This window comes from Anticarsia gemmatalis, chromosome 3, assembly GCF_050436995.1.
Source record: "Anticarsia gemmatalis isolate Benzon Research Colony breed Stoneville strain chromosome 3, ilAntGemm2 primary, whole genome shotgun sequence".
Taxonomy (NCBI): domain Eukaryota; kingdom Metazoa; phylum Arthropoda; class Insecta; order Lepidoptera; family Erebidae; genus Anticarsia; species Anticarsia gemmatalis.
The window spans coordinates 1,255,534-1,281,107 of NC_134747.1; the positions used below are offsets into that span (position 1 = coordinate 1,255,534).

At 34.4% G+C, this 25,574-nt stretch overlaps 2 protein-coding genes across 2 annotated transcripts in view; both read right to left on the reverse strand.

Moving 5' to 3' along the window:
* LOC142987099 (uncharacterized) overlaps positions 1–3,076 on the reverse strand; it is a 31,502-nt gene extending 28,426 nt beyond the window's left edge. Inside the window, exons 1-4 of the mRNA XM_076135650.1 lie at positions 3,020–3,076; positions 2,083–2,334; positions 643–794; positions 41–215 (exon numbers count right to left, since the gene is read on the reverse strand). Coding sequence (XP_075991765.1) covers positions 41–215; positions 643–794; positions 2,083–2,334; positions 3,020–3,076 — 636 coding nt within the window. The remainder of the gene's footprint in view (positions 1–40; positions 216–642; positions 795–2,082; positions 2,335–3,019) is intronic.
* Positions 2,909–25,153, reverse strand: LOC142987164 (inactive hydroxysteroid dehydrogenase-like protein 1). The gene is made up of 6 exons (XM_076135734.1): positions 24,841–25,153; positions 10,035–10,157; positions 5,520–5,630; positions 4,775–4,995; positions 4,146–4,373; positions 2,909–3,676 (listed from the first exon to the last, which is right to left on the reverse strand). Exons 1-6 carry the CDS (start codon positions 25,001–25,003, stop codon positions 3,566–3,568), a joined length of 957 nt encoding a protein of 318 aa, XP_075991849.1. The 5' UTR covers positions 25,004–25,153; the 3' UTR covers positions 2,909–3,565.
* Positions 25,154–25,574: the final 421 nt, after the last annotated feature.

Here is a 25,574-nt window from a genome sequence, read left to right on the forward strand (position 1 = left end):
TTAGCGGGGTAATTATATCTAATATAATAATAACACTTACCATATCCTTGATGATGAGCCGGTACCTCGATCGGAAGGTCTCCTCAGGGCTCATATACAGGCTGATGACGAGCGACAGCGTGGCCACGGCCGCGCCCGTCACCGCCAGACAGCCAGACAGCATCACGAACAAACATGTGATGCGCTCTATATCGTTCTGAGGGAACACTGGCATCCTGTATAGAAAGGTCACTTGATTGAGGGTAGGTGGATAAATGAGACACTTGAATTGTAAAAATACCCACCTTTCGTACCGGCTAATTTTACAAAATGTAACTTTGATTTAAAATAAATTAGAGGAGTTATTATTTGAACTAAATGAATGATTTATCATGCATTTCGTTCAAATACCAATGCGTGAGAAGTAAGAGTGCGTTTCGATTCTGAGTATCTCACGACCGTTAAATAATTAAATCTAAACAAAAACTATAGGCGGATCTATAGGCTTGAGGCTTCGAACTGAAAGCCCTACTTTTCACTTTCAATCCTAAATCCTTATATACAGTAGTCGATGAAGACTATTTAAAATAACCTGTCAAGTAACTGGGCAAGTACCTGAGAAAAATAGATAAGGGTTAATATCAATAGTGATAGTCTCGTTACCCAATAGGTATAAACATCTTGTTAACAGTGTACAGAGCTCGCAGAAACTTGCTGGCGTTATGCTCATCATCAGTGCTCATCTGCGTCAGCTGCCAGCCGTAGTTCGGCGGCGGTTCATACGACGAACGACGGAAAAAGTCAAAGTGTTGCAGCTACGAACGAACAGAACAACATTTTAACTATTATGTTCAGTTAAATACACAGCTTCTTTACTATTTCGCTAGGCAATAGTTTCTTTATGTAGTTATTATTTTCAGCTTAATTCAATTAAAACATATTTTACAGTGTCCTCAGGATTTCTAGAATAGAGGACACAAACACTGTTAAAACAACACTTACTTTTCAACCTAGATGATATTGCTAAGAATTTTTAAACAGGCGCTTGGCTTGAAGCACTTCTTCTAACATTTTTATTTTAATGTGCTATGTATGTACAAAGTAAGTACTAACGTGGTCAATATGAAGCCAGATCCACGCCCATGTGATTCTCAATACCATGAATATGTAACAATACTTCAACGTCGTACCGAGAATACTTCCTTTCAAATTGTAGTCGTTTAAAGACCCTAAAATAAGCAAGCATAATGGGATTTCATTGTTTAGTGGCAAGATACAGTTTTATAATAAGAGAACCTAGCAGATAACATACATAAACAGATCTTTTTTTTAATCGTCCTTCTCAGAACAAACAAATTGGTACCGGATTTGATTAAAATTCATAAAGATTCTTAGTGTTGCATTAAACCTGATAAAGGGTAAAATAATTGTTTCAAAGCGCCTGCACAAAAAATTATAGCAAAATGCTATTTTATCTGAGTTCGCGATATAAGTAAGAGTAGAAAACTTACACAAGTATTTGAAGGGTCTATGAAGACGAACATAATAACAGCCAAGTTTATAGGTAGATCTTCTGGCGACGTAGTGAGAGTACGAGCCCAAGTCTATGAGGTAGCCGACTGAAAACATATTCTTTTTTTTATTACTCGTAAACTGTGATCGTTAGCTTATCTTTACACGATGAAAAAAGAAGTAATACTTTCTACTCTTTGTAATATTTCCTATCAATTTTAATTTCATTTGAAGACCAAACTACTATTTGGGTATCACACATACTATTTCTTCCACGTGGCAATCGAAACCACGACCTCCCAAAGCCGTAGTTGTGGCGCGGCGACCGTCCTACCCATTGTGGCACGAAAGCCATGCATTCTATACTTACATACTTAAGAGAACTCACAAAATAATCACTACCAACACGCATTTCACCAGTGTTACAGAATACAACATGGAATCTATCACCTGTATCTATCATTTCTCTATATAAGCTCACAGAAGATCTTATCCTATCCTAAAAGTAAAAAAATAAAGTCTCTATATAAGCTTATAGAAGATCTCATCTTATCCTAAACGTTAAAAAATAAAGAGGTCCAACTAACTGACAACCCAGCAAGTAATATCATTGCTCTCCAGTTCCGACACGGTCCTATACCCAAGCGCGAACACATGCATGGCGTAAGAGATGTTGTACACCACATCCAGCATGTCGAAGTAGATGCACTGCACGCCAGCAGCCACCAGGACGATGGCCACGAGGACCGCGCCGCAGATGAAGCTGTTCCAGAGCGTGTTGTCTGGCAGGTCACGGTACCAGCTCACGAAGCGCTCTCGAGTCCACCAGGGAGGGTATAGGATCTAGGACAAAGTGATTAGAGGAGAAAGGCACAAAGCCCTCTCTAGGTTGAGCCTCAATAAGGCAAGATGTATGTGGGGAGCACTGGTGTGTTTTTAAGGTCCCAGAGCTCCTCCATCCAAACATCAAAGAACCTCAGTCCTTTGATGTTTGGATGGAGTACCTCAGTACAGTACCTCAGTCTGTTGTATAAACAGTTGGAACTCAATATTAGTATGAGAGCCTCGAGCGCTGCCTCTCGCGGTGCTCACATAACGCGTCGAGGTGCGGGAAGTCGCGCTTGAACTACGCCTAAAGTTCCACGTCATTATGGACTCAACTACTACCAATCTAAATATGGTAACTTGTTGAAACTATAGGTCTTCTAGAAGGTAGTAGTATTAAGGGTCTTTAGGAGCCCTTTGTCGATTAAAAAGTGCAAGTTTTGATGCTGCAATGTCACTTTGACCGCGAAATGATTTTGACAAGTTTCGTAGTTTCGAAGAATAAGTTATGCTTTGAAGAAAGAGTTTTTACTTGGAAAATTCGTTTGTTTTAAATAGCTCTCATTGTTATTTGTTAGAAATAAAAATGCAGTAATAATTGTATGTACATTTATTTTATTAATTACAAAATTACATTATCAATATCACAAAAATCTTATTTAAACAAAATAACAAAGTTAATTACAAACAACTTAAAACTCACTAAGTATACAGAAGTAGCACCGAAAGCGAAGCGAAGGCGGGATTTCTTCGCCTCCATTACGCCATTGGCTTTTGGCCGACATAGCCAGTAAAAATACGACGGTTTTACAATATGAATATTATCAACTATGAGCGAATTTATTTTGGTTTCAACCTTCAATGAATCTAAAAGTTTCGCATTTAGCACCGCTCTGATTTGACATACCGTTGACGATCCGCCGTATAAGATCTTAAAAAAGAGATAGCACTATCAAGTCTTTATAGCATTATCCCTTTCTTACAAGAAAGTTGCTTCGTGAATGGCCTAGCATAAAATTCAAAAGTCTGAACACCTGTCCTACTAATAAACGACGTATTAACTCTGATTAGTTAAACAATGTATTGTCAGTTTCAATCAAGTTTGAAACTGTATATGAGTGAATAAGACAAAACAGTTATCTCAGCTTACACAACGTTTATTAGTGAGACAGATAATAATTATTTGGGAATAAAAACATAATCTCTACAACTAACATTGTACTATTTAACAGATTTTGGTGGGCAGCGGTCAGTTGGCTTTGATCTTCGCGTTGTGAAGGTACTCCTGACGGAAGCCCTCGTTCATGTGAGCACCGATCTTCGTTCGCATCCAGACTGGTACGAATTTGATCAGACCATACTGTAAAGCAAAAAAAAAAATTTAATTATAGTTTGGTTTGGGAGGAAAGAGGGAAGGCCTTTGCCAAGCAGTGGGACACATAAAGGGGTTATCGAAAAATTAAGAGAAATGATTTTCTAAGATTTTTTTTGGGGTTTCTCCCGTATAAAATGTTGTGTTGATCTTTGAAGAAGGTTATTGTGTATTTTCGCGAATTCAAAAGCAGCATTTAGACTTTTTTGTTAAGAATTTTCCGGTATAGGGATCTTTTCTATCAATCGTGGAGATTTTTCCATATCAAAACTCTATAAAACTGCAACTATCCATCGAAACAAAATCAAGAACTTAACCAGTTTTATAAGAACAACATTACTGCAAAGGATTCCCCGGTGGCAGTCTATCTATCTAAAAAATAACGGCGCAAGAAACTAAAAAACGGGAAGAGCCCTTTGAGAAAAGTAGATATATGTAATGATAAATGATAACTAACCTGTATTCCATGCAGCCAGTAGCCAGTAGTATCCTGAACCCTACCGAGGGTAGAGACGGCAGACCTGGCATAGGTAGCCGCGTCAGGCACCAGCAGATTTCCATCCAGGATCCTCTGAGAGAACGCGTTGATCTTCGTGGAGACGAACAGCGGCGCGAGGTGCTGGATGTAGATGCTTTTTGAGGAGTACTCCTCGCGGATGGCGTGAGTGAAGCTGTGGATGTATGCCTGCAAGATAAAAAATAAATGAGTTTATCAGCTGATGGGAGAATTATCTTTGTTTCAAATGCCAACTGTTTTTATAATGCCGTATTGATTTTATGTAGTCTTGGAACGACTTTTATCCTATTCGCCATATTTTTGATGTGACCAGTGTCTTGAGCTCGATTTCCACATAACACTTGCCAATTAGCTGTATCATGGCGTCGCTTCGCATCTATTCTATCATTCCTAATGTATCGAATTGTTACATATTACAATAATTATCAAAGGTAGTAATTTCCGAAGGTACTCTATATGTCAAAGCAATAAATGTCCTCTTTAACGGAGTCTTTTGACAACTTTCGATAAATAAAATTGTCTTCACAAAAGCCACATTATCAGATTTAAAAATCATTACAAATTCTCACCTTAGTAGCAGCATACACAGTCATCAGCGGCAGCGGCTGGAGCTCGGACCCTGAGGACACGTTGACGACAGCCCCGCTGCCCCGCGCCACCATGGCGGGCAGCACCAGCCGCGTCATGGCCGTCACCGCGCCCACGTTCACGTTGATCAGCTCCCACGACTTGGAGGGGGGCACCTCGCATAGTGGCATCGGGTATTCGTATTGTACGCCTACGTTGTTTACTGGAAGATGAGGGTAAGATTGTTGAAACAATATGGTTTATAAAGTTTAAAACGATAACTTTTAGATGGTGTCTTTTACAATAAATCTAAATTTTCTTTATTTTCTTTTTTATCGAATTTTTAAATTCATGAAAAATAGTTATTTTTTGTGCATTTTTGTGTCTGTCGAAATGTAAGTTAGCAATTATTCTGGAAAATATAGGAATCTCTGATGGACTGTAGTTTCGACTGATTAGCACTAGAAAAAATGCGACATATATATATTTTTTGGCATATTTTATTGAATTCTTTACTATTGACGGAATTAGGCATAAAGCTAGGATAGCCACGAAGCTAAACGAAAAGCCTCTCGTATCTTGAATACACGTCAGTCATTCTAGCCATGACAAGTCAGTTGCAACAATGATTTAGAAAAACGGTCAATCTTTTGTCACGCAAATTACCGGCTCCTTCTTCTCACATATGCAATAATGACTGTTCATATTCCATGAGCAGTCTGGTTTAGTTATTTATATGATACTTACCAAGTATACCGATGGGAATGTCTTTCAGCTCTGCCTCAATGTGAGAGTATATTTCAGCACCCTTGCTGAAATCTGCCACCACTATCTTTGTCTTCACACTGTGCTCTTTTTCTGTAACATAAATAAATGAAGTATATAATATAGCCTCAAAAGATCGATTGATTACGAAAAGGTGTATTGCGATCTATGCGAGATGCGAGATCTGGGGGCACGGCAGTGCCCCCGCAAGTCGAGCAAAAAAAAGCGGCACGGCCGTACCATCTTTTCTCGAAGCAATTCAGGCCATTTTCGACCCCCTATAATTTCGTTGTGGATAAAACAAGAAGCCTGAATTTTTAGCGACTTATCAGTCATTGTATGAACACGGTATATTGAAAATTTCAGTCAATTTGAACCAGTACTTTAAGAATGACAACTTGTTAAAGTTTTGAATTTTGTCACTCACTGATTCACTGACTCACTGACTCACCGATCATCAAAAGTCTAAGGCATTTCTAGCAGACTTAGAAGCTTCAAATTTAGAATACAAATAGAATTTAGTATCTTAATCATGGGAAAATTTCAATATTTTCTAATTTCAGTCCAGTTTTCTAAATACATTAACTGCAAGAATAACTTTGTAATCTTATACATTTATATAGGATTACAAGGTTACATTTGCAGTTAATGAATTATTTATTACTGTAGTATAATAGAAAATAATAGGTGTACATAGGTACCTACTGTATGAGGCATAACTTAAGGGTGTTTAGCCTATGAAACTGAACAACATTTCAATAGGAAAATATGTTGAATTATGAAAAAAATAACCGTCTTTCCATACAAATTGGACTTATGTTCGCTTTACAAAAAGAAGTGAGATGCCATCAAAAACATCCTGTAAAAAACCTCAAGTCTCGCAGCGTAAAAAGTGGTGAGATCTATGTAATACCAAGTCGATTAATCTGTTTAGTCTCTACTGAAAGGACCTTCTGTCTTAAGTTATTACATAAGTTATTATCATGCCAATATTAAAAATATTTCACGTTTAAAACAAATAAATCGACTTGGTCATCGCATGAAAACACAAATTCGCCATTAAAATATCAGCAGCATTAATTTCTTTAAGATACTCATCTCGATCATTGTATTCGGAAGGACCCTAGTGAGGAATTCGGTTGCTGGCCCGTCGTGCTGTGCAGTGTGGTACATACTAATAATCAAATCATGCGATGGCCAGGTCGATTTATTTGTTTTAAACGTAAAATATTTTTAATATTGGCATGATAATAACTTATGTAATAACTTAAGACAGAAGGTCCTTTCAGTAGAGACTAAACAGATTAATCGACTTGGTATTACATAGATCTCACCACTTTTTACGCTGCGAGACTTGAGGTTTTTTACAGGATGTTTTTGATGGCATCTTATATTCCGAAAAAGGTTTACTTTCGCAACAAAAGCTAGCAAGCAACCAATAAAAGCTAGTACGATGCATGACTAATGCAATAATTTCCAGAATTAAAGAGATAGAGAAACTTAGATGAAATCTGCAACTTATTCGAAATATTGCAACGATTTTGAATTCTTCTCAGTACATAAAAGTAACAATAGCGTCGATGTGACACAATCAATCTAAACGATGCATTGTTTTGTAAGATGCATACGTGGGCCATACGTGACGAGGACACAGCGAAAATCATAAGTATAAACAATATTATGCCAGCGACGCAAAGTAACATTTATTGAAGGCATGCAAAGTTCCCAACCCGCACTTGGCCAGCGTGGTCGACTCTTGGCCTAACCACTCCCTCATCACGGGAGAAGACCCTTGCCCAGCAGTGGGACATTAATGAGTTAAATTTATTTATTTATTACTATGCCAGCGAGACAAATAATATCTTGACTGGAATTAGGATAGGCTTTAGGGAAGGGATAGGCCTTGAAAGCTCCACACTGATTAATGTGAGGATTGGGGACTTTCCTTTCCAGAAATATTTCAAAGACCTTTCAGACATGTGACAATAGTTATTTCTGTATAAATGGTTGTTCTGTCCCATCAGGTACTTTTTTTGGAGACAAATGTGTATATCACTCAAGCTATCACTGCTCCACCGTACATAAAACGTAGTTATTTGCAATTGAAAACCAATTGTAGTATTGCGCAGATGCTATCGCTAGGATTCTGCAAGACACGCAAAGATATAATTGAGTTAAACTTTTGCAGAAACGATTAGTTTTGATGATTGAGACATTGCAGTATTTGTAATTCTTTTAGATTAAGATAAAAATATTGACTAAGTTTTAAAAAGCGTTTCGTATCGGAACTTAATACTTTTATTAATGGCTTAAGTTGCTCACCAATTAGATTTAAATGCAGTTTTTTCAGGGGTAATTGAAACAGCATACTGTAGAGTCACTAGCGTATAGAATGTGATACCTGCATTTGGCCGGAATGTTAGGTTTTCCCATTAAGAGAATAGCTTGACTATTCGCAAAATGTAGGGAGCAACGTACGTGCCTATTACTGCACCATTCAAAATATATTATGTATGTAAGATTTCCACCAAAGGTTTTATTTTCCTTAATACGCAGACAACCGTCAAAACAATCATAATTTATGATAAATTATTCTCTCCGTACAAATACCGAATAATTCTCATCAAAAACATGTGCCCTCAGTAAACTCACGACTCCCAATATTGACATGAGTTATAGAATAAAATTGTACTTCGTTGTTCAAACTGCTTGTTCTATCAATATTTGTCGCGCAGTTCTTATGGCTAGTTGAGAAAACAATTACGTAATAAATTACTTCCTTACTGTTGTCGTTACTCTTCAATGTGTATGTCTTATAAACATGGTTTTATTTATTTCCTAGAACATTATAAATTGGTATGTACATACATGAATAATGTGTTTCAAAATCAATTTTGTAATTCATTCCCAAATCTTAATATTAATTATGAAATTTGATAAAATTCAGACAGAATGACTAATCGTTTTCTCATAACAAGCTGCAATGCTAAAAAATAGGTGAGCCAAACAACACTCTACATAATATTGAACTTTCGTGACAGCCCGGAGCCACATACTACTATTCAATTAAACCAACGCTTTAAATTTTCAGGACAAAAATGTCTGGATAATATACCTACTCTTTAAAAAAATAAAAATATTTGTGTGACTCCAATGGAATACATTCACATGAAAATTCATTTGAATTACAAATAACGTAATGTCTTAAACAAATGTTGAAAGCTACTTATTGCTTTTTCTTTATAAGTACAAGAGATAGTTCATAAAGTTTCCTTAGTTGTACATAATAGGAAGCAATAAAGTAATGTAGCTCTCTGTATCATTTACATAAGTAATTGTAGCAAACGACGGTAATGTGCAATACTGAGCAGAATTATACTAGATTTATTGTTTCCCTGCAGACTGTTTTATTACCATTACTGTTTATAAATACATCAATCATTTAAAGATTTCAGAAATTCCTCATCGGTCGTAAACGATCTGTGGGTTAAGCAAACCTTGGCGCGGTCATTCCATAGATGGGTGACCGCAAAGTGGTATTTGAACTGGGCTTCTCTGTGCTTCGGAGGGCACGTAAAAAGTCGGTCTCGGTTGTTGTCAATTAAGATAGCAGTCGTTAAGCCATGTCAAAGGCCTTTCGGACGGCTTGAACAACTTTGACACTAGGTTGACCAATAACCATACGATTAGTAGTAGGAAGGGGCTTAGGTATACATATCAGTCTAGTCTAGCAAGGGTTAATGAGGATTATTTTATTTATGTTTACCGACTCAAAAAAGGAGGAAATTCTTAATTCGTCGGATTCTTTTTTTATATCAGAAAAACGATAAGATATTTTTACATGCCATATGCATTTAAAATATTAAAATTACTTCCTGATCCTCAGTTTACCTATATTATAGTCTTATTATAATGAGATGTAAAGTTGTAAGACAGAAATATAAATAAATCTAATAGCTTGAAACGTAAATTAATATTGGTATTAGGTACACAAGAACAATGTTTGCAATAGCGAATTATACGAACTTTGTGCAAGCATTGAATCATCTTAGATCTATAATTTTTAGAATTACTGGCCATTCTAAGACAAGAAACGTCTTTCAACATGCTTGTGCAGCACAATAAACAATTTTCAGCAAGAGACAATATATCCTTTTTTGATAGCTCACCATTTATTATGCGTATATAGTAAAATAATACATTTTGGAACTCAAATAGCGCGTCAAAATACATAAGTTAAAATACGTAAATAATAAATACATAATACATACATACACACATATTCGGTTCAGCAATATTTATTGAACAACAACTTGACTCGTTTCCTTGTGCCGATCGGATTCTACACATATTCAGGTTTGCCACCCAGCTAGGCCGATTAATGCCAATGTGTGTAGCAATCCTAAGCAAGCATCCCATGGAAGCTTCTTATTTAAATATCAGAAAAGGATCCATTCTGGAAAGTCTTGTCTAAATAAAAAAAGGAAGTTTACTTACCGATCTCAGTGGCTACTGTCTTCAATTTCTCAGGGTTGCGGCTGATGATGACCAGGTTGATCCCTCTCCGCGCCAGCTCTTTCGCGTACTGCTTGCCAATGCCATCAGTACCGCCGGTCACCACTTAAAATAACAAGGAAATAGTTTAATACGCAAGTTTATTAATAAATACTTGTGAGACTAACTGGATACAGTCTGAAAGAAAAACTAGATATGAGTGAGTGCTCGATTTTTTTGAAACTAACAATAATTATGGACGGACTCAAGGCCTAACCCCCTCCCTCGTTTGGGAGGTGACCCTTGTCTAGCAAGTGGACAAAAATGTAAAAAATGAAGAAATTATACAATTTCAGAAGACCTTTGCTAAAGACTTAAATAAAAAAGAGTATAATATTGCCATAGCATGATGATCACAATATTCTATGGAGCCTTTACAGTTATATGTATTTGGCATATGGCATATAGCATAGTAGCTAGGTTAGATAATCAAAATATTTAACCACGTACATTACTTACGAATAAAATAAGTTCAAAAGTGATCGTTATAACATACCCTCTATTTAATTCAACAGTTCATACATAAAATTAAATAGCTTAACAACTTATTTCTCAAATGCATAATAAATTGCATAAAAGCAGTTACACTTGACCAATTTTTAAATATTTTTATTATATTACGTTTACGTACAATCATTAATTGAACTGTAACGTTCACGGTCCCAACAAACTTTTATGCAGTCACTAAACTAATGTAATTGCTTTGATAAGGTCGTATATATATTATACATACATAATCGTTACAGCTTTTCGATTAATTATGTTTTATTGTTATACAATTATTTTTAAGTGTAGACCAATTAGCCAATTGCAAGTATACGTAAACAATAATATATTTTGTAACATCGTGATCAATGTCTCTTAAGAAATTTTTAATACCAGCGCTCTGGCCACAATTTTTATTATCTAAATGTATTAAAGCTTAAGTAATATATTCGTGTCTTGTTTTTTTAACTTGTATCTTATTTTTCACCTTGTTCATTGATCTCTGCCTGCCCTTGTATACCAGTACAAATGTAGGGACGAGTGAATATTGCTGTCAAAACGACCACAAAAATGTTTACTAACATAGTTACGTGTTAGTAATTCCGTACGTAATTGTGATTACGTGTATATAATAAAAAGGAAATATTTGATTTCTCTATGAAATATAGAAGCATTATTTACATTGTATTGTCATTCTACATATTGCCATACGGGGCGAAAATAAAAGGTTTCTTGTCCTTTTTATATTCACAACAAGTTATTCCGACCTTTGGTAACGACTCTATCAAAATAGCATGTAAAAAGAAATACATAAAACTGGATATAAATGTATTTTCTTAATTACATACACGGTATTATTTTTGTTCTTTCTCTGTGTTTGCTGAGTTCGACTGCGGTACTATAGTACTTACTTATTATTCTGTGACTGCGGTCTAGAATATAAACGTTTAAGTTAATAGTTTCCTTTTACGTCAACCGAACAATATACTCTTTTTATGCCAAAAAAATCAGGAAATTGAAGCGTTTACTCGGCTTATTTAGCCAACAATCACTATAGGAAATTTACATACCAGAACCTAGTTAAAACTAAAGTAGGTACCTTCTTGTTAAAAGTCATTTTTTTTAGGATAAACATGCTTTACTTTTGCTATACATTTTCTATTTAAATGCATGCAAATGCGATGTTCCATGGCCCTAAAACTATATAAAGCGAGAAAGACTAGAATCTTACGGTATAAGATTAGTTCTGCTAAGCCTTTCTTCTAACTATGTTGGACTCGGCTTACTGTCTCACCGGATTGCAGCTGGATCCCAGTATTTTACATGGAGCGACTGCCTATCGGCCCTGCACAGCCCAGAACGCCGCTATTCTGTCTCGCCACAGTATCAAATATACGCAGATTATACTAACACCTTCATTACTTTGTTTCTCGCAAACAGAGATTTGGTAATATAAATAAAATAAAACTAAATAAACACTATTTACCATTATGCTATAACACGGAGTAACAAATCAAAGTTCATGATCGCGAACTCGGCCTATATGTAGAAAGTGACCGACCTTCAAGACTCGTCGATTGAATACGCAACAAACTTACTGTAAACATTTACGTAATAAATGTACCGTCTTTGTATCACTTGTGTAGCTCATTTGATTACTGTAATTGGTTGTTTGATATTTATTTCAATGTGTATAAAACAAAGCAACCCACGGCGTCTGTCTTTTCGCGAAAAACTCAAAATTTAAAACAAAGATTTGGCCCAAACAATGGCTTTCGGGTCCTCTTATTTGTAGTTGTTTTCAATTATTATTGTTTAGAGGAGTTCATACAATTTGGATTTTGAAAATCTACATACAACATATTATTATCGAGTTATGACCAGATAAACTCGTCCAAATTAAAGGCGATTTTAGACCTTGTTCTTACGTATGAAGCTATTTTTATTAGGGACGCGGTAAATTGTCTCAAATAGCTTTAAGACGGGAGAGTGGTTTTGGGAGAACGGCAATTAACATATAGCGCGAATGAAATTGAATGCCAAGAATATATAATGTTGCAGTCAAAACTCTTAACCAGTTAAAACTACTATTGACTATCGAAATCAGTCAAAACTACTTTTGAATATACAGGTTGGTCAAAAGTTATACGAATAGCATATTTCTAACTGACCGTGCCAAAGTTTATAGAAACTAATAAAGTTACACCATCGTTGTGGTTATCTACGATTACCGAAAGTGTTATGTCTCAAGTCACAAGATGAGGCAACAGATGTGTCAGATATATACAGAATGTAACACAAGGCCGTGTACGGGATTTAGGAAAGTCTATTACGATTTGATTCATTGTAGGCTCTGGTTAGTTTAGTAATACGTGTCAGTAATTAAAATTTTGTTCGTATGTGATCGTTTTGGTAGCAATAACCTCCAAAGCATGTTGGTGCGCAAATATAAATTGTCAATATGCTAAACAACAACGTGCTAAAGATGAATGTAAACAAATAACGTCCGGATTACTACATCAATAATTAGTATGGCATTGCAGTTAGCACCTACTAATAAATAAATAAAAAATAAAAAATTTATAAAAAGTTACAAACGTGTAAACGATTTTGAAAAAAATGTTACGAAACTTCAATTTAGGCATCAATGTACTGTCCCACTGCTGGGCATGGGTCTCCTTCCGTAATGAGAGAGTGGTTAGGTGCTACCTATTTGGTATTTTGTATACCTATTAGGTATACATCTTTAAAAAAACACGCAATTAATTTTGAAAATTGAATTTCTAAACATCAACTATGATGTTTCGTTGTGTTTCGTGGGTGCACGCGCATCGCAACTAATGGTTTGTTGCGCAAACGCATTTCGCGTGCGAGCCGCGAGGTTCAATGTTGAGTTGTTTTATAATATTATATTGTAATAGTTTCCGTGCCACTTTGATTATATACGGATGCATCGTTATGTAATATGTTGGCAATAAGTTTACTAAGACTATATACATTCGCATCTCAATATATATCCATAAGAATTCCCTTTTTCTTTTAATATGCTGTGATTTTGTCATGGTAGAAACTTTCATAGTGTGAATCACTTACAATAGTTTTATACATATATGGCACTTTTGTTTAGAAACTGTTTGAGAAAGGATGTCTTAACTCCATTTACTTTCTTTAAAAAAACGATTCTAGACTAGTCTTTATTTATTACCGAACGTACGACTGTTGATTGGCCGTACAAATTGAATCGGGTAACGAAATCTCTTGATAGCTTTACTCAAATACAAGAATCTTGCAATAGCAGATGTAAAAAATTACATAACTAATGCATGAAAACTTTTTCAGAAATGCTACAATTACTTCCCAGTTACGTGATTTACGAGTTGATTGGAAAGCTTTATGAGTCTTGCATGTGCTCTAGATGAGAAATAGGTAATTTATTGCAGTTTATTGCTTTTTATCACACGCTGGCAGTACTCTCTATAGTTAGGGTAGCTTCCTGACTGTAATGTTATGTCAGATGAGCATAATATCTGTAAAGGATCGTTAACCTTTCCTTTGCGAAAAGTATAGTCTCGAAATTTGCGCGACAGTCGGAAATGTACAACAGATTACCGCATTATTTAGGTCACAAAGTTATGTTATATCACTTTAATCGTCAATTTACATTACCTTATTCTCTGCTACTAAATAGAATGTTATATCAAAAAAAGAAGAAAGAATTCATAACTATAGAATACAACAGTACAGCAACAGAATTGGACTACTAAAGTCCTAAGTTGTAATTAAACTACGATTAATAAATAGATTTGCTCTTATTTCACCGGATGTATTAAAGCGGAACCTATCTTAATAACCCATTAAGACATAACGATCATACAATTGACGTGTATAATAATAGTCTAAATACAAATACAAGAGACCTTGGCCGAGTTATTAAGATATGTGCATTGTTTGAAAATTATAGGTGCCAAAATTACATGTGTATTTGTATCGGTAGTTGAATGTTGGTTGTAAGGTCTTGGGTTTGATTCCGGGGTACTTATACTTAGAAGTACTCTTGGAAGTTGCCCAGAATTTATGTAATGAGAGCTTGTAAGCCTAATTAAGTGACTATTATTTTATAAGCCTCATGCTTTATTTAACAAATATTTTATTCAAAAAAATACTATAGTAATACGATTCCTCTGCTTATTTGTTGGTCTTGTCGAACTAAGGTTATTATTATAACAAGAGTTTTTTGGCAAAAGAAAATAAAAGTCGTCAATTAATATTTTATTTGTCGTCTAAGTATGTAGCCTTAAAACAGGCTAAGATTTGAGAAGAGACACCTAAAAAAATCTAGATTTGGTTTAAAACTGACCTTAATATTCATGAATTCACGGAAAAATAGCGCGCCATATAAAATTATAGGCCAAATTTTCCTTGGCCCAGATCATAACTGCCAACATTGTTAGCGTAAATGATAGGTGCCAAAACCGCATAGAACCTGTAATAACTAAATAAGTGAGAAAACACTGAGATTAACCACAGCACCTTAGTGTAAAAAGAGTTTGAAGGACAGAGTTTAATGGCTAGTTATATTTGTAATTGTGAAATGTTGAGCAAGAAATTTAAACTGTTGTAAACTGTGATGATGTTGTCTAAAACGTTTTGTATAAGTAATCGATTTATTTTACTTTTGCCCGCGGCATTGCATATTTGTCTAGAGATGGTCTGGTGTAGCATGCCTGGATAAAATAAGCATAGGATCGAGAAGCGTTCTTCAGGCAAACTGAAAGGCCTAACTATTTAGTGCCATTTAGTAGGGGTGATGAGTAATTTTGGATGTGAATATAATCATAGATATATCTAGATCAGGCTCTACCCTCAAAATTTGGTCTAAAATCTATACTTATACTTATCTATCTATACTTAATATTATAAAGCTGAAGAGTTTGTTTGTTTGTTTGTTTGTTTGAACGCGCTAATCTCAGGAACTACTGGTTCGATTTGAAAAATTATTTCAGTGTTAGATAGCCCATTTATCGAGGAAGGCTATAGGCTATATAACATCACGCTACGGTCATTAGGAGCGGAGTAGCAACGAAAAATGTTACAAAAACGGGGAAAATTTTGACCCACTCTCTTAGGTGACGCAAGCGAAGTTGCGCGGGTCATCTATCGATGATAAAAGTGTAACGGTTAAGGTTACTTCCACATATTATGCTTTTAATTGAATGAGTAGATGGGACGGTTCAAATTACACGTACATTTTACCTTTATTACGTAACATAAATCTAACACAAGACTTCAATATCAGCAATTTCATGCACAGCTCAGATCGCAAAGGCAGTCAACGTTATTTACATAAGAACTTCTTAAATTGAACCTTCCAAATACGTCTTACTAACCATGCAATAGACTACAAGTGTAATGTAAACATTGCCACTAAAAACATTTCACATACATTGCTACTGTGGCACTCGAAACTTTGCGACATGTCAATAGAAAGCAAGCATTATTACAGCAATATCCAAATCTTACGTTAAGCAATCGTATCGGCCTTAGGCCATCCTTGACATTTGTCGTCCCTTATCTACTTATACATTATGAAAGAGATGAAACATTTCTTTCTAAAAATAACATTTATGTTGCGAAAATTAAGCCTAAATATCCTTGCGAATACGATTAATGAGTTGCGAAATTGATATTTTTGTAACACATATTTGTAAGCTAATAGATACAGATCAAATTATTTGTCGTTTGACCGAAATTTCGTAAATATAGATGAAGAAATAAAAAATACTTGAATTTTAGTTACATACGCATATCCTACAAACGTGACCACTATTTTTGACAACTGTCCTCTTGTAAACAAATGTTTCATGGCCAAAAAACGCATTTAAAACGAAAGGAATAGCATTCGGTTGCAATTACGCATTAGGTACAAGATGATCATTATCATTTATAACCTTAAAACTGAAATAAATTTATTAATTATTCGTACCTAATAGTTAAGAAGTATTTCGACAACTATAATAATATTTCTTTAAAAGTTATTTTGACAACTTTGAAGCAAATACTTTACGGGAAATATTCAACAACATTTTTAACGCTATAATGGACACATAGGTAATGCTATACTATCTTTTGATTGACAAAAGGTTAAACATCGTTATTTCAGTAATAAACACCGTTTAGAACATACTATTGGACAATAGTTTCTAGTAATGACAGTTGTGTAATACCATCTCTCTGTGATTGGTACATTGCAGACGCTGCACGTTATGTCTGCAGTAACTACTTCCCCTTTGTTTCGAGATTCTTGTTTATTGTTCTTAGGTCTTGCATGCGACTTTGTCCGCATGATCTGAAGTAATATAGCCTGTTAACCACATAGTTCCCGTTGGAATTCCTGGATAAAGACTGTTTTGTGTCGTTGTGTACTCTCAAATTATCTTTGAGCAAAATTTCATCTAGTTTGGTTTGGTGGTTAGGTTAGCTTAGGTGAGGAGGAAGCAGACTGAGTTACTTTTGCATTCATAATATTAGTAGCGATTTTGGGATGCTGTTTTTCTAGGTTTAATGATAAGTCATATTGAAATACTAGCACTAACATGAATATGTTGTAACGTGGTTAAAACTGCTCTCAGCCAAAGTTCAGAGAACTTTTTACCGAAGTTTGAAATTGTAGCCATTCGTGGGTATCTATTTAAATTTGTCTGATTGAATAAAGTCTGGGAAAACGTAAATCGATCGACTCCAATCATCAATGATTGCTTTTGCAAAACAATTCGCAATTGCATATCATTCGTATAGAACTACAGATAATCCAGGTCAGATCAGACAAAGTTTAGCAATGCCCTACAGTCACGTTCATGCATACCAACACGTTACAATTACTGCTAAGTCTGCAAATCAACGCAGAAGTGAGACATAAAATAATGGTTAGTCACTCAATGAGAACAGTCATAAGTAATGAAATAATATTTGAAAAATATTCAGCCCACGAATTTTGATACGGTATGGATCGTTATAATCTTCTAGCTGATATTATGATGATGTAATCTACGAAATCACTTGTTACATTAAATATTATTCACTAAAGTTACTGCGCTGTGTATTTGCTCAGGTATCATCAGCTACCTACTCAAGTCAAGTGATAAATTTGTCAGTTTGCAAATTCTCAGTTCATTAGCACATTATGCGGATGAAACATGCAAGTCTTGTAACTTGATATATAAGTTGCTACTGCAACATGAATTTTCATTTGTCAAATATTTTTCTAGGCTTTCAAAACTTACATTACAATATTCTCAATATCAACCGAAAGTTTAATGAATGGCAATTAGCTCGCTCTATTAAATGATGCTAACGTTGTAAATGGCGAAATTGACACCTCTGCCTAATTCTTCGGGTATAACAGGCGTGTTAAATAAATATGTCAAAATAATGAATAATAGTCCAAATCTTTTCTAGCATAGTTACATTACGCTCAATTTTAATACTTAGTGAGTCATTACCTCAACAGCAAAGCTTTCGTTCTGCAATCTCCTAGAGTAGCACGTGAACAGAGCAAGGTACTAACTATTGTTAATCAACCAGTCGTGGGAAAATCTGAATATGTGTGCATTTTTCGTTGATGCAATTTTTCGTTATTATGGCCTTCGGTGATTTAGTAACAAGGTTTTCTAAAGATTTGTTACTTTTTAAAAGTGTATGATTTATGCGCTAGCTAACTTCTTTCCCAGCGCGTTATTGGTCTATATTTTCAGCAGTTTCCTGCTAAAATAAGTTAAATTACTGGAAGTTTTGTGACACTTCATTTGAGTTTTAGCTAGTTTTTCTTAGTCTTATTTCCATAGGAGTAGGCAGAGACCAAAAACGTCATTTGGAACGATCCTTACAAACTTTCCTTGCCTCATTTTCATATATACCTATATGTAGGTATGTATATATGTAAAATACATACCATTTAAAAGAAGGCGACACGCACTCCAGTTCTAGCTTGATTCAGAAGTTTAGTACAGCAAGCATGACAAACTATTTAGCTCAGTAAGTACTTTGGTATGTCAGTGTGGCCTCCATATTTTTTATTAATAAACACTAAAGGCTGGAGTTGAAATAAAATAACGACAATGCCTCTGTTTTAAAGAATTCGTATCGATCGGATCGCAGTATTTATTATTAGAAACAATGCGTAAATAAATACGCACACATACCCATTAGTATTCTGTTCATGTTTTAATACTTATTACGTGATACTGTGCAGTGCGTGATGTCGCATAAACGCTTGAATTTATATCGCAGAAACATACTATTGATAAAATGATGTTTTGCATTTATAAAACTAATTATTGCCATTATTTTGTTTACCAGTAACCGCATTTGGCTTTTATTTTATTTAGTTAGTACAAATATTTCTTCTTATACGTATGTTTAAAGTTTATAGCCACGGGCCGGGTTTTTGTAGCCTATGTACAGTATGTACCTACCCCTTCTCTGGGATACACTTATGTATGTCCCCCGTCGGAGCTAGTGGTAGATTCAGTACCCAACGTCTATTACATTCAAAACTGTCAAATTGTCCAAATTGGTTTAAAATGAAAGATGGTCCAGTAAACAACACTAATATTAAAGTTTATTATCTTTATATGTAATACAGTATATTACCAAAAATATGCAACTGCACATTTCGCCAGTTAAATCTCAGTACCTATTGTACCACATGAACTATCTTACCCAACCCTACAAAACACTGTTGACATGTTGAATACTGTTGCAACACACATCACTACATAGACTACACACGAAACAACCATAGAGATGTGGCACTTATGTAACCTCATATAACATAGGCTGAATGACTTGTTGCGTTAGTCTCACGTAATAAAAACATTAACGATCTATGGTATCTGTGGTAATGTTGAATTACGATCTTTTTTTATTGAGTTTAATTATTGTTTTGAGTACTCAATTGTTTATTATGGTGATTATTTAACCTTCATTGTGTTAACCCGGAAAGGTTATACAATTTGTAAAAGGTAATATACGCCCCGAAACTCAATACCACTTTGTTTGAGATGCCAAGATTTCAAGTTCATCATCGTGGTTATAAATATGAGTAAAATACGTTATAATTGTACAAAGTCCACTATTGTGATTCTTTTGCAGTTAAATTAAAAGTACCTACTGAGCAAAAGCATTGTAGGTACATTCCTGTCTTCGTGGCTCAGTTGTTTTAGTCACCACGCCAATACCAGTGCGTCGGGAGTCGTGGGTTCGATTTCCACACGGAGTTATTTGTGCCATCCACAAATAATTGTTTCGGGTCTGATCGTGCTTTGTGTCCGTTGTTTGTATGTTTGTAAAAGTCCCCGCGACACAAAAGCAATTCTTAGTGTGGAGTTTTCTTTGTTTGTATTTTAAAGAAAATTTTAAGGAAGTAAACGTTTTCTAAACGCTATTCTTAATTTTGTAACAAAAGTGTTTTAGTACGAAATCATTAATTGATTTTTTATGCTCCTTGGTATTTGTTTTTCTAATTAAATGTATTGCCTGTTTCCTTCCAACTAATAATCCCATCAAAATATCATTTTGTTATGTCTAAGCTGACTTTTTCTAATCGGATTAAGTTATCCGAAGAATAATGTTACCATGCCATGAGAATGTTCAAAGTAGGCTGTATAAGATAATAACGTTAGCGAAATAAAAACAAAGATTAAAAACATCGTGCTGTAATCTTTAAAACCTAATTGATGTTTATCTGTTTACAAAAAAAATGCGTACGAAATTCTCTTATATGAATAGTAATTAAAATAATGATTATGAAGTAAGAAATATGTTGTTTAACTTGATTTAAACGCATTTAATTGATTTCCAGTCACTAGTAATTATTTACTACTTTAAAGAATTCAGTCATTTGCTTATTTAGATGCAAGGTTGGATATGTTGGAATGAGAGCTAATATTTTATTCATTTATGTATTTTTATTTTTACAGTATTGGAAAACTTACAGCTGACACATTAATGCCTAAGTATAAACAGTAGAAGACGGCCAATCACAAGTTTTCCCTTATGATAAAATATTTACACTAATATTAGAAAAAGGCATTTTTGTTAGTTTGCATGCGCAAATTTTGAGCAGTACCTACTACACGATAATGATTCATTTTGTGATTCGTAGCAATGCCGAGTTTTCAGTCTATTACATCCCACTATGAAAGGTTGAGTGCTATTTCCCAAAATCATCGTTTAGTTTGGAGCCAAAGATACATGAGGGGATAAATTCTGAAACTATCAGTGGCACACTGGCACTATCAATGCTACGGAAGTTTTCACTGACGGTGTAAATAACTAGAAATCCAAATAAATCTGTATTTAGTCTGTAAATCGTGATCCTCAAAGACCTTGACCCGTTGCTCAACGTGGCCAATGAATTAGTTCGACAGTTAGCCACGGTTCATTGATACAATTAGTACCCAACAGCCGTGTAAATTAACATCCGGTTTCAGGAAAACGGTAGTGTTTTATTGGTAACAGTATCATGAATATTGCTGATAATATACTTCTAGAAGCTTCATACCAATTTAATCATAATATTTCACTGGGTTGAAAAAGAATATGAGGCATGGATGGATGAAAAAATATGGAAGCGGCATTACCCGGATGTCTACAGTATCCCTGTTCTGTTTCTTCTCATGAAATAACTTGGAAATCAAAAGAATATTTATCAAGTAGGTAGTATGGCACTCGAATATGCAGAGAAAAATAAACGTCTGCTTTTATCTTCAAACAGTAGTGACAAATTGAGTTAACTTTTTGTCATGGTCATAACTTCGTAAACAAACTCAAAACTTCAATGATTCCTTAGAAAAAAATTGACTGCAAAAAAGCGATAGTTAACTTAATTACAAAAAAGCAAAACAATTAGAGAACAATTATGATTTCATAGATTATTAATTACCATAGCTAAACTATCTTGATATTAGCACGTGTAAGAAATACACCAATGAATATTAATAAATGTTGGTAAAACGGCAAATTTCAACAATTAACACTTAGTAATCACAGGAATTGCTTGTCGTACAGAATTTCCGCAACAGAAACGTTTATCGAAGGCCGGCGATACTCTTCCGCTCACACTAGGCATAGTTTCAATATCGTTCATACATTTAAAAACAAAAACAAGCGTATTTTCAAAAACAAAACGCCTTATATACCACCGTGGTAATATAACTAAAACAATCAAATTATCTGTAATCGTTTACTTGGGGCAAAGATTAAGCATTGCCATACAACGTGGCAATGCTGCCAGCATTCTGGGAACGTTCCCGATAGACAGCGATGTGGTGGAGTTGGGTACTACATACTACGCGTAGCACGCTTACCATCTTTTATTATTTTCTTTTTTTTTATAGTATTTTTAGTAATACTGAAGCTAATATAATATTGTAATTATCTAAAATTGTAATTTAATAACTTAATTTTGATTTCTATGTTCAACGAAGTAAATAATATACTGAGTGGCTGACTCATTCAAGATCGTGTTTTGGAACAGCACAAAAAATATAGCAGGCCTCAACTTTTTTTATTGAACATTGTTTTAACGATTCGTTATCTATAATAACAGTGTCTTTTTTATAATTGTTTTTGATATTCTGGAACTCTATAGAATTATTCCCGCGTTTTAGTTTGGGAAAAAAATATCTTGAGATGCGCTTTTCTTTCAAGAGGAAGCGTAAAATTCAAGGTAATCCAGTAGTTTACTTACTGATCCTTTCAAATACACAATGACTAATTTCAACAATAAAACCATAGATAAAGAATAACAATGTAACAGAACAACGAACTATAAAAAAAAAACAACCTCAAGGATTATGCGTGAGCTTCCACAAAGTTAGCAAAAAAGTATAAAAAAAATTAATGTTATCTAATAGGCACATATTCTCGACTGCTCAATTAAATGAATAAAAACATTGAAGGTTACGACCATAAATTAAATTTGCTATTTTTACATAGTTGCTTGGTTAATATTAAGTTATTTTTAGTTATAAAGTAACTGGACTGTGGACATTAATTAGCATTTAAAAGCGACGGATTCGGATATTTCGCTTCGATTGTTTCGAATCGTGTTAAATATTACGGTGATTATTAAAAGAAGCAGGATATTTATAAATATCTTTTGGTCTATTAACTTTAAAAACGTAGCCTTTCTTCCAACTATGTTGGAGTCGGCTTCCAGTCTCATCGGATGCAGCTGGATATTATTATTTTAAATAGAGCGACTGCCTAACGGACCTCCACAACTTAGTTACCTGGGTTATACATATATATAACACGATACCCTACAGTACGAGTAGTTATCAGACTTTCAAGCTTCTGACTACTGTTAACGACTGTCAAAGATCTTTGAAAATGACAGACGGGACCCACAATTTAATGTAAAGTAACCTTGGCAAGCGTAGCTTAACCTCAGAGATTTATCCGCGCGGCTGTTGTTAACTAAGCTTCCCAAACTAATTATAGAAAAAAAACCATATGTTACAAAAAAAAAAGATTTCAAACGGTCAATCAAAATTGGTAACAGAACTTATAACCTACTTTAGTTATTTACTATTTGCAAGTCACTCTTTGAAAAAACTTAATCTCGATAAGTTTTTTTTTACTCTTTTTAGCACAACGTTATTGTTGTTCTAGAAAGTACTATTTTAAGAGAACAATATTTGGTTATTTAATTAAATACATGTTGATGCTAATTTCATTCAGTGTCAAATTCAGTCGACCTTGACCAATAGAGCAAAAAGAGATTTATTTAATTAAATATTTCGTAATCAGACCTTTAGACCTTCGCACTCTCGATTTGTCGCTGAAGGACTAGTCTACCTAAGATTTTTTTTTTATTTTACTAGAGGCTGCCCGTGACTTTGTCTCTGTAGACTTTAGTTTCCCCGTTTTCATATTTTCTTTGCTACTTTACTTCTTTTTGACATATCGTGAAGCTATGTAGGCGTAAAAATAATATTAAATAGGAACCAGTAGTTCAGGAAATTAGCGCGTTCAAACAATCTTTTCAGATTTGTAGTTTTAGTACATAAGCCTGAAATCATCGGTAATCTAGCTAATGTTCATTGGTTTGCGTGCAACTTGCAGTCGACAGTGCGTAAGAGGTCTTAGAGACATTTTGTTTTTTTCCTAATGAGTTCTTCATGAGTCAAAGTTTTCAAAAGTACCTCAAGTAAGTCAATAGCTGTACTAAAATGTGTAGCGCAGCGTAAAGAAATAAATTAATTTAAAATGTACATACATGTAATTGAGGTAGGTACGATATGAAAAATTATAATTTTAAATGAACTTTGATAATACGATTATATGTGTTGTGAACAATGGATTTTGTTTTTATAAATAATTAATTTTTGAGCATGATGTGTACAGGAAGCAAAATAAAAACAAGGAAATATTAACGTTTTTTATTTCTGACAAAAGAGAACCAACTTTTTTAGAATTCCTTATCAATTGGTAAGTTTGATAAAAAAGCGTTTAAAATCTATAATAGATATAGGATCTGTAAATATATAAATTTAACCCATTAATGTGCCACTGCTGGGCGAGGGTGTCCTCCCGTAATAAGGGAGGGGTTAGACCTTGAGTCCACCACGCTGGCCAACATGATCCAGATTTTTATTACAAAATACTTTTTTTTATGTCATAAGGCATTTGTATATTTTTTTAAACATTACCGAAATGCATGATTATCACATATTATGCCTATACGACATCAGCAAAATTCTGTCAATTATTTTGCAATACGCTTGCACAATTAAATGAGGTTATCGTAAAACTGTATGATATAACTTGTCTTATTCTATTTTTACTTATAAAATTATCTTTTTTTACCTAAACAATAAAATGAATTGGTTACGTGACTTTAGACTTTAGCCCTAAATGACAAATTGTGTTAAGTCGAATTAAATACCGATAATGGCTGATCAAATTTACTTTACTTTAAGAATATTAACGTTCAGTACTTTAAAGACGGTAGAACAATAATTTATTCTGATGGTAATGAACTTGACCCATACCCCAAATTACCATAGTTCTATTTACAACATTGTATAAGCCAGTAAATAAAACTTACGTTTTCCAAAGATCACAGATAAATTTCTTTATACCGACATAAAACCTCTTTCGAATCAGTTAGGCAGGAAGCACTGACCCGTATCAATGTAAACAAGATTATTTCTTAGCTATCCACGGTTAAAAAATAAAAATTAAGCTGTACACTTACCAGCCCAGGGCCCGAATCTTTTCGATAAAGACTGCACTTCAGCAGGCAAGAAATATGGCATCAGATACGAAGATATCAGTTCCAAAACACTCCATAATGAATCAACTAACATAAAACACAGGGCAACGACCCCCACTAACGCTAAAACTGTGATTAAAAACATATTTATTTCTAATTTTCACACAAGTTACAACAAAAAAGTACGAAACGTCAAAATTTTCGCGCGTTCTCAAGCGTTGTTTTTTTTTTTAAGTGTAGAGCACGCGTCTACCGTGCATGGCCGAACAACGCGCACTGGCATCGTAGCTATTGCCTTTGCCTGCATTCGAGTTACGTTATACCAATTGACCTATAAACTTCCTTATGTCATTTCTTATCAACACATTTGATATTGCCTAATTTATCTATTAATGTATTAAACTAAACTTCTATAATTTTCTAACAGTCTAAAACCTGGTTGAAGATTTTACTTTAATTAAAAATGTCGATAAATAAATTACATATCAGCGTCGAGTCGGTTATTAATAGAGTAATTTATAAACGCCTACATTTTTGTAATAGCAAATTAACTTCTTAGATAATTTGTTAATTCTTTTTGATCGGGCGCTTAATCGCGGTTAACTAATTTATGCAATCTAACAATACAACTTTTAGAGTTATTATCTGACTATTAACTTGCAAGGAGTTTAAATGCAGGCACTTAACGAAATATACAATATACTCTTTGTTAAGTA

Excerpts from the sequence above, each read along its gene's own strand:
- LOC142987164 (XM_076135734.1), bottom strand. The coding sequence starts at position 25,003 with ATGTTTTTAATCACAGTTTTAGCGTTAGTGGGGGTCGTTGCCCTGTGT. Across the intron at positions 5,631-10,034 it reads GACAGTAGCCACTGAGATCG|AAAAAGAGCACAGTGTGAAG; the intron begins GTAAGTAAACTT and ends TTTATGTTACAG. Across the intron at positions 4,996-5,519 it reads CATTCCCATCGGTATACTTG|TAAACAACGTAGGCGTACAA; the intron begins GTAAGTATCATA and ends CTCATCTTCCAG.